Source organism: Pleuronectes platessa, chromosome 19, assembly GCF_947347685.1.
Source record: "Pleuronectes platessa chromosome 19, fPlePla1.1, whole genome shotgun sequence".
In the NCBI taxonomy this organism is placed as follows: domain Eukaryota; kingdom Metazoa; phylum Chordata; class Actinopteri; order Pleuronectiformes; family Pleuronectidae; genus Pleuronectes; species Pleuronectes platessa.
In genome coordinates this window covers 3,925,252-3,938,555 of record NC_070644.1, presented here as the reverse complement: position 1 = coordinate 3,938,555, position 13,304 = coordinate 3,925,252, and the positions used below count along the sequence as shown (strand labels likewise).

Sequence of the window (13,304 nt, the reverse complement as noted above, 5' to 3'; positions counted from 1 at the left end):
AACGATAACGCAAACGACAAACATAGCAGAGTCACCGAGCTAACGCGACGTCACGTGACCATGACAGCTCTGCGTCGGAAGTGACGCTGGCAGATTCTTCTTCTTCTTCTTCTGCGTCCTCTTCCTCTGCCGCTGCTCCTCATCAATAACATGAACACTGGAGCAAAGCGAGGAGAACACGTGGTATTCACTGTTTTTTCTGGCAGTGAGAAGAAATTAACAAAACCAGTGCAACAAACAGATTTAAAGTGTAAATTATCTTTTCTTAAAATGTTGATGCTCTGTTAGTTTATTGTTCCATGGACTTTTACACAGTAATAAGTATTGGATGTGCACAAGTTAGGGTAAAAATGATAAAACTGCTGTAATAATATATTTACAGATAACTTTGAACAGAGCTGTGTCTTTGTGAGTTTAGTAAAGATCAATAAAGTATATATCTATCCATCTATCTATCTATCTATCTATCTATCTATCTATCTATCTTGTGACCAAAAGTCTATCTATCTATCTATCTATCTATCTATCTATCTATCTATCGCAGTAATAGGGCTCTTATGACATGAGTAATAGTGTTTACGCATGTATCAACAAACAGTTTACTTAGAGTTGTAGGTGTAATATCATTATGATGGAGAATATTACACCAATACACAAGACATATTGCAATACATTCTGCATACTGTAAACTGGAGGTTCAACACACCAGCTGTTACAGACATCTGTGCAGAATTATTGTTTCTTTACATTAAAACCAGTTCTGGAAAAAACATTCAGATTCCTGCACTAATTCATTCAAAATTCAGTTCATATTCTCTTCAGTCACCATATCTTTCTCAGTTCAGACTTGTATTATTTATAGCAAAGCTGAGCACATTCTGTGAAGTTGTGAAACGACTGTGAGTTACATGGTTTCATAAATACATTTGACATTATAAAAAGTTGCAGTTATCTTGTAGAGTGGTCCGTTTGCTGCATTCATATGACCTTTTTCATTCACAAGCTACTATTATCTACTATACTGCAAAAACAAACCGATACCACCATGCTGGTGTGCAGCGGGATGGTGTTTAATATCCCCTTTGCTTCCAGGTCAACTACATACCTTCTAGCAAATACTAGTCCATTAATTAATCTAAGTTTTCTCAAGCACTGAAGAAATAGTTACCTTGTGCACAGTTTACCTTCTCCACTACACAACCTAGTTTAATAGCTTTGAATTATTTGCACGGAGATGATTGAGTGGGTTCATGTTGGATTTTTTTATTTCAAATCGGAAAAATGTAACCATTAACTAGAGAATAATTACCATTGGACAGTGGGAAGAGTTCAGAGTTTAAATTGTTTAATTTCTTCTTCCTCTGTCCTCCAAGTTGGCACATGTATGATGACTAGAGTCTAGTATTATCTGTAACAAAGTTGACTCTGGAATTACTTTGACTCACTCGTGTAGCTTGGTGTTAGCACCTGAGATAGTATTTAATTAATGTTAGGACAGGTGTAAAATGTAGGGTTATAAATGTCTTAAAAAAAGAAAATAATTATTAATTAATTGTTAAAAAGTTTTTTAAGGTCCATGAGATTAAGTGAATTTCTAGAGATTTGAATTTAATTATGTTGCTTGAACTCTTTGTAAATCACTATATTTTTCAAAAAGGTGTTGCATGCATCAAATGTAAAATCTTAAGACAGACCTATAAATATAACATAAAATACAAAAACTTATGAAGTCAATACATTGATAACAAATTTAACTTAAAAAAGATAAAGAACTTCATTCTGCACTTACCTGTGTTTTACGGAAAAACACTTTAATATCTTGTTTCCCAAATCTCTGCACCCATTTACCTTCATGTTACCACATTGCACTCGCTATATATTGGTTTTTATTTATTATTCCTTAATCTTTTTTTGTACATTTTATAGTCGAATATTTGTGAATTTTTGTGACCCTATATATTTTAGATTCTCTTAAGTGTGTTTTGTTCCTAATACATATCTGCTTTCAAACTGGATTTTCCCATTTTGGGATCAACAAAGTAGGAATCTTTATATTGTGTCATACTATTGTATTGTTTTCCTATATTTTTCATTCAAACATTTATTTTTATATAGGTTCTTGCCTTGTTGTCTGTGTCACATCTGAATATGTAAAACCATCAAAATGGGGGGTGGTAGTCGATGCAATACCTAGGTCGGCCTTCAGAGGGCGACATTGCCCCGCCTCTTCCCCTTCATTTCCATGTAGAAAAATGGCGAAGCGGAGCTGCGGAGGCTGCATCGGCTGAGCTGCTTCAAACACCATTCACGGGCACTCAGTCGTCACGGACGGGGGCCACCGTGTCGCGAGGACACTGCCACAGGAGCGGGGCGAGTCCATCTCCCATCCGGCGGAGGTTTTCATTTATTGTTTTCCCTCGAAGGGGAGGCGCTGGAGCCGAGTGAGGAGCCACGAAAACAAGTCATGAACGGGGTAAGTTTGCTCGTCGGGGCATCACCGCCGTGACAGACATCGGTGAGGGAGCTCGAACCAGAGCCAGTGAGCAAGCTCTTTATTCGGAGCGAGACTCGCGTGTTCATCTGCTGGACTCCGGCACAGACACATAGGTTTCTACAGTCACAGGTCTGACTGTAAGTTGGTGTATTTACTGACGAGCCTTACTGTTGGGCAGTGCCTTGCTAACATTAGCCTGTGGTGACTGTTACATGTGCCGCCGGAGGACATCGTGAAAACAGTACGTTCTAGCAGCAGATGGCTCAGACCAACACCCTGGTCGCTCTCTGTCGGAGGGGCTGAGGTTTACAGGCATGTGTTTATGTGTGGTTTGATTCGGCCAGTAGAGGCAGAGCCCACAGGCCTGTCTGCCTGTGCCCTGACTGGGATTTAAAGGTCCAGTGTGTAGCGTTTAGGTGAAAATGGATCTATTGGCAGAAACTGAATATAAAATAATCCGAGTGATGTTTTCACGAGTGTGTTTCATCTAAATTGTATGAACTGTTGTTTTCTTTACCCTAGATTGGGCCCTTTATATTTAAATACTTTGTTTTTATATCAGGGGCGGGTCCTCAATACAGAGGCCGCCATGTTTTTCACAGTAGTCCAGACTGTCCAGACTGACACTAGATGTCTCTAAAGTCTACAAAGGGAACCTTTAAAGGGACTAATAGGAGAGTGGGTGTGAAGCCTGCATGGTCCCCTCCTCAGGGCCCCTCCCACACCCCCTGGTGGAGAATACTCCAAGTACTTGCACATTACTTAAGTCTGTTAATTTTTTTTAAGGTAACTTATTGGTTAAGCTTTATTTATTTTTTAACGAACCAAATATAATAAACGAATATATAACCGAATCAGAAAGTCATATTGTGGTTAATTGGCTTTTTTTAATTGCTTTTTCCCCCCAATACATTAACTGCTATATGAGTGATATTACCATCGGCTGTCAATGAGTCTGACTCTCAAATAATTGCTTTAGCTTTCGCCCTCAAATCACACTTAATATTGTAATATTGCGAATTTGCGGATATACTGTACGTATCGATATCTTGAGTAATACTGGAAACATAACATCGATACACACAGAGGTGTAGACGATAAGGAGACAATATCTCTCTCAGAGTCTAGAGCCAGTAGGTGGTTTTTAAAAAGTTATATTTCTTGGAACAGCCTTGAGGTCTTCGTCGTGATAGAAAAGCGGAGGCTTGTACAATAGTCGGTCTGAAACACAGATTTTTTTTTTTAAATAACCAGAAACCAGTGGTCAGAAATGGTGACAGCAAACCTGTGAATGTTGGGACTTTTTCAATCTTCTAACTCTCAGCAAGAAAGTGAACAAACACATCCCCCAACAAGTGCTGAGTGCATATCCAAGTTGTACAAATGTCTGTACATGTGGAGTGTAAGTGTTTTTTTTTTTGTCTCTCTATGCATTCACAGGATATTGTTTGCAATTCACTTACTGTCTTAAGCCACACCAAGTCCACATCACCAGGTCAGGATGAAAAGAGGATCAAGCTGACACAGGAAGGGAGATGCCCTCCAATAATCTCACAGCAAAATGAAGCTCAGTGGCAGGGAGAGGGTAAGTGTCTTTGCCACAGCTCTATCAGCCCAGTCTCAAGCTAAGGAGAGAGACTTTATTTGGAAATCTCTCCACAGCAGAGCAAACAGGTCAACTGTTTATTTTTATATTCGAACAGATTATGTAAGAGTAGGGAGTAAGAAGAACTAGAAACACATGATGGACAAACATCTTGTTCTTATCCACTCTTTCCTCATTCCTCCCAGGCTGGAGAACGCATACCATCGCTACACCAAAAGACGCAAAGAGCCAGTGTTCACCCTTCTGGACAGATGAACAACCGTCACCTCCGCAGCTCTACTGCCCTCAGACCTGCCTTCGTTCCCCCACCGAAACCTCCCTGCCGCTCGGCAACAGCCTATGCCACACTCTCCTCCTCACTGGCAATGGTGGTGCACTCCGTGGTCACAAGAGGAGAGAAATCCGCCCCAAGGTCGGGGGAAAGAAACCATCTCGACGAATGTACGCAGGTCCTAGTATGGCATGGCATGATATTTAGACATGATAACTTAAAAAAAGAGGGACAGTAGAAACATCATATTTCCAATGTAGGTACATCCATATGGTGGAGGTGGTCGGAGTCGATTTTGGTGACTTTCCACATACATTTGCATAATTTGAGGAGACAGTCTGTTCATATACGGGTGCATGGTTTATCTTGGGGTTATAACTTAGAAGGCTTTGCATGCCCAAATTTTCAGAAAACATCCACTTCCTCATACTGTCCATTGCTGATGTCACATGACATGACAACAGCCCAGAAGTATCAGCTGGACTGCTGCCGAGGGGTTCCAGCTGCTTCAGGAGCAGTGTTTTACCACAGACTTTGGGCCTGTTAACTTTACAGACCTGTCACATTCACAAAACTCCTATTCAACACATTAAAGGAAAGAGAGAGTCTGAAAAAGCATCATGCGTCTCGTTTAAACTTCTTGACAAAACTCACTCATCCATACTTGGTGTTTTGCCATGGAGATGATGAAATGACCCCTTTGTTAAATGAAGACTGGAGTGCTGCTGAGGATTTCCCCAAACTTTATAGTGTGAAAGCTTTTGACCCATTCGCTGTCATGTTCCCTTTTCTACTACAGTGCAGCTGGGATGAACTCCCAAAACCGAAAGGTTACTGACTACTATCCTATAAGACGAAGCTCGAGAAAAAGTAAAATGGCTTTAAAGGTAAGATACAATCATTTTTGTTCTATACCTCAACATTTTGAGCTAGTATAGATAGTTGGAACAGATATTGGTGTATTGGCCTTTACATAAGTTCAGATCATTCCTTCTACTCCTTAACCAGTGATTGGATGCTCATGTTGCAAATGACCAGCTGCGTATGTGACAGATTCTATCATATATTTTATCATAATTTTTTACCATGAAGGAAATAACATTCCTGAAATGTAGAAAAAGTAAAATATGCCTCCTGACCTAAATAGACCAGTTAATGTCAAAGTATTTTTTCACCCTACCGTAATCTGAAGCCACAATCATTAAGCTTATTGATGTCTAACCCAACCTTACCTCAACTGGTAGCTTTACTTAAGACTCTCTCAGAACTGGAGTGTGACTCTGGTAGCAATGTTCTGGCCAAACCTTACAAATGAACCCCTGACCCAAGCCTGACAGGCATTCTGAGCACGATTTGATTCAGGCCCGTGCAGCTTAAAAAAGTAGATAGCCCCGTGTGTGTGTGTGTGTGTGTGTGTGTGTGTGTGTGTGTGTGTGTGTGTGTGTGTGTGTGTGTGTGTGTGTGTGTGTGTGTGTGTGTGTGTGTGTGTGTGTGTGTGTGTGTGTGTGTGTGTGTGTGTGTGTGTGTGTGTGTGTGTGTGTGTGTGTGTGTCAGTCTCAGCGTGTGGCTGTTTTTCAGTAATGCCATCTCCATGTTCATTTTGCCAGTGTGAACAGAAGCAGCTCATAGACGATCTCATCACAAATGGAATAGAGGAAGGAATGGAGGTACACTGACTTTTCTGCTTCCATCGCTAACAGCAGCTGGTGTTTCTTAAACGTTTACCACTAAGCTTGATGATGCAGGTTGAAATGAGTCTGACTGTTTCTCTTCAGAATAACTTGATACCTAAGTCAAGCCATGCTGCAGCCTAAATGTATCTCAGGTTAACAGGTAATGATACAGCTCAAGTACCATTGATTGCTTAACCCTACAATGGTATGAGACAATTTCAGGCAGAGCAGAGAAGTGAGCTAAAAGAGGACACATGCTGGACGTGAAACTGGACGAATAGATTTATATTTTGATTCAACTCTAGGATTGAGTTTGTGGATACATCGAAATGTTTGTTGCATTGCTTTCAATGCAAAAATAAACAATCCAGCTGAGTCTGAAGCTTTTTGTCCCAATGCGAAAGGCAAACTCTGGAAAATGTCAGAAACCGATTTTCTGAAATTTTTTCAGAGTTCCTGTCATGAAAACCGCATCAGTCTGATAATATTAGCTTTAATCCCGATTTATTTAGTAAGGCTCAGTCAATCCAGGCTTTTATAATAATAATAATCCCTGCTTTTCATGATAAATGAATCAGAGATGAGCTGTGTAGTCTAGCAGGATTCTAGGTGTGCCACAGCAAAGGCAGCCGTGTGTCTGTCCTCACAGAAAACCTCTCCCACTTCTTTAAAGGTGCAACATATAGAAGGAAAGGGGAGAGGAGTGTTTGCCACTCGGTGTTTCGAGAAAGGCGAGTACGTGGTAGAGTACCACGGAGACCTGCTGCAGATCACCGATGCCAAGAAGAGGGAGGCCGAATACGCTCAGAACCCTGCCACTGGCTGCTACATGTACTACTTCCAGTACCTCTGCAAAACATACTGGTATGCAGACCGAAGCATTTCCACCGTTACCAAATTTAAATACAGTTAAATATTTTGTTCTGAAATGATCACCTGGCTTCCACTGGTAAGTGTTCAATGTTGACAGTTCATATCAAAATCAGTCAGTCCGACGGTTACAAAACCAGTTTTTATAATAGGAGAATTTTATTTGTTCATAATTGTTTAGAAACACCTTTTTAAATATTGTGGCCAATGTTTGTCAGATGGAAAAAAAGATCCTCTGAAAGTCTTGATAAAATAACCTGAAATTCAAATGTTGTTTTATTTTAAGTAATCTTACACCTGGGGCATGTTCGCTGTGTGTGCAACGTGTGATGGCTGCGTCACTGAGCTGTTGCACACAGGGGGCGTGTCAGCCTCTGGATGACCACTGTCCTCAAATAAAAGTAACCCATGTACTTAACTAAATGGCCGGACTCTGAACTATGTAGCCATGTATCTTCCAATCCTGCAGTAACAGTAAAAACCCGGTTAAAACAAATGGATTTAGTCAACAGAAATGCACGTGACAACCTGATAAAATGGCCGCTGAAATGAAATCCACGACATTCTGTCATGCACACGTGCCACTGATGCATCCAGTATGGCCGGACGTTACCAGTAACCTAACAAAAGTGACCAGCAACATGGATATGACGAGTGAAACAAATGTTTCTGCCCCTGTTCTTGTTTATAGCTTCTTGTATAATTTATTAACAACACTTTTTTTCTAAAGAGTCCCATTAACACATTTCTGTCTGTTACAAGTATGACAGTGTTATACACACTGAGGTGAACGTCGTGTTTGTTTTGTTTCAACAGTGTAGATGCCACTAAAGAGTCTGATCGAATGGGTAGGTTGATAAATCACAGTAAAAATGGAAACTGCCAAACCAAACTCCACGACATCAACGGTGTCCCTCACCTCATCCTCGTCGCCTCCCGAGACGTCGACGAAGGCGAGGAGCTGCTCTATGACTACGGAGACCGCAGTAAAGCCTCTATCGCAGCTCACCCATGGCTCAAGTTCTGATTGAGGGGGCCTCCAAAAAAAAGGGAAACATACAGAAACACTTGTGTTTCTCATTTGCTAGTGTACAAATTGCCTTAGAAACAGAATGTGTCCCCTTTTTGTTCCAATACCAGGGAAGCTGGTTGGGTTGAGTAGCTGTTCATGGGGCTGGAGGGTTGATCGGGTACTTATCATGTTTTCGATTGGTCCATCTGCCAAGTCAGATGACGTGTAGTTTTATTTATATGTGTATATGAGGCATTCTAGTTGTTTTGCAGCACATTTATTTTGTACATTTTTGTATTTCCTATAGACCAATGCTTCTACAGCATGCAGGTGGTAGTTGACGCTCTGCATTTTTATACAGCTTTTTCTTAATTAGTGGTTAGATACTCAGCAATACTTCTATTTATGGCCCCAGAACTCCTTTAAATCAGCGAGAACTATGGGATGCAAATGACAAAGCCTTTTTAAAGACATTCTGTGGAATTTTTATTTCAGCCATTAAAATCACACAACCTTCCATTGTTTAGAGGGAGTGTAATAGTTCACCACACCCATGGTTCAGGAGGAATTGTGGCTACTGAGCACAGAAAACAGTTGATTCAAGTATTATATTTTCAAAGTTGGTAATAACAGTGTTCAACAAACACTTTCCTCCTGTTTTCATGCCCTTTTCTATTCTTTAGCACGAATAATCTTTTAATATTTTAGGTGCATATTTGAATTCAGTGTTCAAATATCCAGGGGAGTGCAGACAGTTTTATATTTGTTTCCTTAAAGGCAAATAAATGAAAGTTTGGGTATTATGTAGTCAGTGTTTTCAGAAGTGAGGTCTCCTTTTTAATTTCTCTTCCAAGGAATTCTTTACCTGGTGACATCTTTATTACTGCGCTGTGTAAATATATTTATTGGCTTACGGTTGCAAAGTCGGGGGCGATTTCAAGAAAAGGTTTGACCTTTTGGGAAATATGTTTGAGTTCAATTTGAAGTTCATTTTCTGTTAAACTTTTTAACCTAAAATTCACTTCATGACAGTGATGCTGGGAAGGCATTTAGCCTGTCACAATAATCGGTTATGTTCTGTGGCTGAATTAGTTGAGACGAAGGTAAAGAGGAACAGCGAAGCTTTCAGTCATAGTTGATGTTCGCAAAACCACTGACCAACAAAATATATGCAAGCTAAAGAAAGTTTTATCACATTTATCACTGAGCTATGAACCAACAAACATTTCAAAAAGGAAAACTATACTCAGTGTCTACGTTATTAGGTACATCAGTGATCTCTAATGCAATCTTATACACCAGCTCATCCATAACTTCTCCCTTTACAAAGGTAATAACTCTTTTTGTGTTAATATCACTGTATTTTTATTGAGGTTGAAGTTTTAGAGCAGTCTTGAGACTCCCAAGTTGTGTTCCCCTCATTTACAAACAAGAGGATAGATGAACATTACAAAACATTGCAGTCCAGTTGAACACCACTGCAAACTACAACCTTTATAAAGAATAAATAGTTGAATTACCACCTTTCAGACGGTGTCTATCATAAAGCTATTATCTAAATGTAGAATTAATGGTTATTATGATCAGAGGAGCAGTAGATTCATTGGAATATAGTTTAATGTTTTGTTTAGAAGGAAACTTGGTCGACAAATAAAAGCATCAAATCTGAGTCCTCAGCTGCTTCCAGCCTTTCGGCTCAGCTAAGCTAACTGTAGCTTCATATTTAGCAAGACTGCTATCAGTGTTTTAATTTAACTCTCTCCAAGAAAGCAAAGAAACATGCTTCCCAAAATGTCAAATTATTCATTTAAAAGTAAGTAGGCTAAAGTATCTGGAGGGAAAACACATGAGTTTAATGCTCACTCAATAGAAGACAAGGGTCTGATGGACTAGTGCACTCCCTCTATATAACATTTCTACACATCGGGGGGGTTTCGAACCCACAAAGCTCTCATCTTCTTCACAACCCGATATTCAATGTGAAAAGTAATTATTTATAATTTAGTTTATTTAAAGCTGAACTGCCAACAGGTCCTTTTTGTTTTACTTGACATTTTATCAGTTTTTCCAATGTATTACTGAAGCCAGAAGGTCCACGAGTTCTGTCACACACACAATCACTTACTGGAAAGTTTTGATCCCGTTTCTCTTTTCAATTAACCAGAAAACCACTTTTTTTATATACTTTGGCTTCAAATCTCCTTGAAGCAATTGACCATATATCATTATATCTGAAAATTATTGTCGTTGATCAACTAATCAACTAATTGTTTTAACCCCTTATAAATTAGAATCAGTATTTTACTTTGATTAATCCCACTTCTTTGGTCATATATTATGTTACCACAGAAAAATGGCCACATGCTGTTTAGCAACTGTGACGTTGATCCTTACCGGATAACCCATTGGAAAGGAAGCAGCAGAATCCTCTGCCGGTCACTGGGGACGGTTTAAAGTACAACAATCTGTTTTAAAGGAAAAGACGGGTGAGATTCTATGTTTTCTGAAGCTGTCAGAAAATCTACTGAAAAGACTCAAAACAACAATATGTTAGTTCATTTCACATGAGTTTTTCAACAAACAGATGAAATTGTGCATTTGTTGGGGACTATTTTCATTAGCGGATTAATCCACATTTGGTGCTGTAGTGAGTATATGTATATGGCAGGGTGTGTGGGACTGAGTCTAAATAAACCACAGCGTGTGTGTGTTCATGATGAAAGAACTTGTCAGCCAGTGCACCAGTGACTCACTGGTGTGTTTTTAACGGTTTATTGCTGGTTGATGTCTTTTCATGGGAGTTACTCAGTCAGAAATACATTTGAATATCACCCGTCTCCTTTCAACATTTGTTCGCCATAAGTCATTATTTGAATATATTGGTTCAGCACAAGTACGATGAATTTAAGTGGATTTGTGTTGGCATTTACATATTTTTTCTGTCTCCCAGTGAAATGTCTCGGCAGACATGGACTTATGCATCTTCACTTCTTCTAGCAGGGTAACACATGAATTCATTCACTTGTGGTGTCTTTAGTATGATGTAAATTTGAGTAGTTTAATGTAATTGTTTCGCGGGATCCTGGGGCTCCGTCTTAATAGGAATAGTTTCACGGTTTGGGAAGCTCACTTATTTGCATTTTTGCCAGAGAGTAGAGGAGAATATTATTTCATTTCATTATTTATAATTTTCATTGCAGCTAACGTGGGACTTGACCAAATGATATCCATCCTCTTTTCGTACATCCCTTAATCAAGAGAGGACAACTGCGGTTCTTAAAGTTTTCCAAATATTCAGTATATTATTGAATTCCAGGATTCTTTTGATTCCATATTTCAATATCATTCAAACACTAAAAGTATCATCAGTGTTAAATCGAGGAGCCCATGTGAGAAAGAGAGGTTTAGGAAATACACTGTGTGTAAAACATAAAAATCCATTTCCTTCTTCCCGTACATGTTCCCTGTCACCTCTTACAGTAGCATTGTGTTGAAAGTGTGAAATGTTTTCATATGAGCCTTTCTTAAACAAATATCTTCCGGGTTATTTCATGTTTTTCTATGTAGAACTAATGCAATAATATCTGAGGGAAAGAACTGACCTGTTGGCCATTTTAGGACATAATAAATCTTTGCTGTTGTAGCTTTGAATAAATCATAATGCTGGGGTGAAGGCATCGATGAATAAAGATGTGTTATGCAAGTAACGCGAGTGGACATCTGATTTGTTCTTGAATTCAAATAAATGATTACAAGTTTAAAATCGCATTAATAAACATTTAAAGGTCAAATTTAACTCGAGCATCATTTGTTGTGTTATTCTGGTACCCAAAAGAAAAGTGAGTGGCAGAGAACATGCTAAATTGTTAAAGTCTCATTGTTATAGATAACTCTGACAGCAGAGCAGTTGATTAAACCACAAGGATACAGGTCAGGAGCTTCAGTTAATGTTCACATCAAATCCTCTCAGTGACTTTGATGGAGAATGGTCGGACTGGTTGGAGCTGACAGAGGCTGTGGTGAACAGAAAAGCATCAGATACACGTCTGAGCTGGTTCTACAGCAGCAGACACCACATCAGGCTCCTCTCCTGAACACAAACCTGAGGCTGCACTGACACAGACTCACAACCAATGGACAGGGGAACACTGGATAATGTAGCCTGGTCTGATGAATGTGGATTTCTGCTGAGGCGGCAGATAAGATAAGATACATTTATTGGTCCCACACATATGCACACACGACATGCAAGGGGGGGAAATTTGTTCTCCGCTATGACCCATCTGGTGAACCCAGGAGGACACACAGAGCAGTGGGCAGCCATGCACGGCGCCCAGGGCGCAGGTGTTGGGGGAGTAAGGTGCCTTGCTCAGGGGCACTAAAGGCCTAATTATACTCCTGCGACTGCAACCGCGGAAGGCCACGCAGCTGCATCGACCGACTCGTTTTGGTTTATGCTTCACTCACGTGTTGCGCATGTTGTAACGCAATTCACCGCCAGAACACTAGGCGGAGTAACGTTTTGTTTCGAAAACAAAACACACAAAGAAGAGACGTCTTCTTCTTCGTCGAATCTTTATTTACATCGCCACTCCGGCTCCTAATAGCCTATTTCTGGCGGACAAATCGGCCAGTCAGTGACGGGTTATACAAGTGGTCATACTTTCAGATCTCTTCTGCCAAGTGCTCTTCTATTTGTTCCATATTCGTTCTTCTAAATCTTCCGTGATTTCCGCGTATTGTGGGGCATGAAACCGGAAACTAGACTCCGGACGGGATGTAGTAAGCAGACCAATCACAAGCCTTGCGGGCTGCGTGAGGCTCGCGTCGTTTTGTCGTGTAGTTAGAAAAATTGGCGGACGCACGCAAGCCCGCAGAGGGCACGAAAGGGGCGTGTTGCGTGTCTTGCGTGCATGCGTGCGTCCGTGCAACACGAGTATAATTCGGCCTTTAGACAGTGGGGTGGGGTAGGCACTTTGACAGTGGGGAACAGATCCAGGTGTTGTCATCCAGGTGGGTTTTTTGTTTTAACTCCGTGGAGTCGAACCAGAGACCACTGTCGGATTTTCTGCCCATAGTCCAACTTTCTGCCACTAGTCCACCGCCTCTGTTGTATTTAACAGATTCTATCTGGAGTCACCAGCATGAATCCATGGAGAGAACTTGCCTTATGTCAACAGTCCAGACTACTGCTAGTGGTGGTGTGAGGAACGTTTTAACATCACCCACATAGTGAATGTTACAGTCCGAGTACCGTTGTTGACCATGTTCATCCCTGTCTGGTCACAGTTTATTATCTTCAATGACTCGACAAAGAGGATGTGATGCAGTCATGTCAACATGGAGCTGAATCTCAGAGGAAAGTTTCCAACATCTTG

At 40.4% G+C, this 13,304-nt stretch overlaps 1 protein-coding gene across 1 annotated transcript; it reads left to right on the top strand.

Annotated features, from left to right (window-relative positions):
* The first annotated feature begins 2,244 nt into the window (after positions 1-2,244).
* Positions 2,245-11,633, top strand: kmt5aa (lysine methyltransferase 5Aa). Its single transcript, XM_053410854.1, has 7 exons — positions 2,245-2,473; positions 3,935-4,079; positions 4,286-4,541; positions 5,171-5,258; positions 5,979-6,038; positions 6,718-6,908; positions 7,731-11,633. The coding sequence occupies exons 1-7, from the start codon at positions 2,465-2,467 to the stop codon at positions 7,939-7,941; spliced, it is 960 nt and encodes a 319-aa protein (XP_053266829.1). The 5' UTR covers positions 2,245-2,464; the 3' UTR covers positions 7,942-11,633.
* Positions 11,634-13,304: the final 1,671 nt, after the last annotated feature.

Bases quoted from the DNA above. Each gene is read 5' to 3' on its own strand.
- kmt5aa (XM_053410854.1), top strand. The intron at 4,542-5,170 runs GTACGCAGGTCC...TTTCTACTACAG, and splicing joins AAGAAACCATCTCGACGAAT to TGCAGCTGGGATGAACTCCC. The intron at 6,039-6,717 runs GTACACTGACTT...ACTTCTTTAAAG, and splicing joins GAATAGAGGAAGGAATGGAG to GTGCAACATATAGAAGGAAA.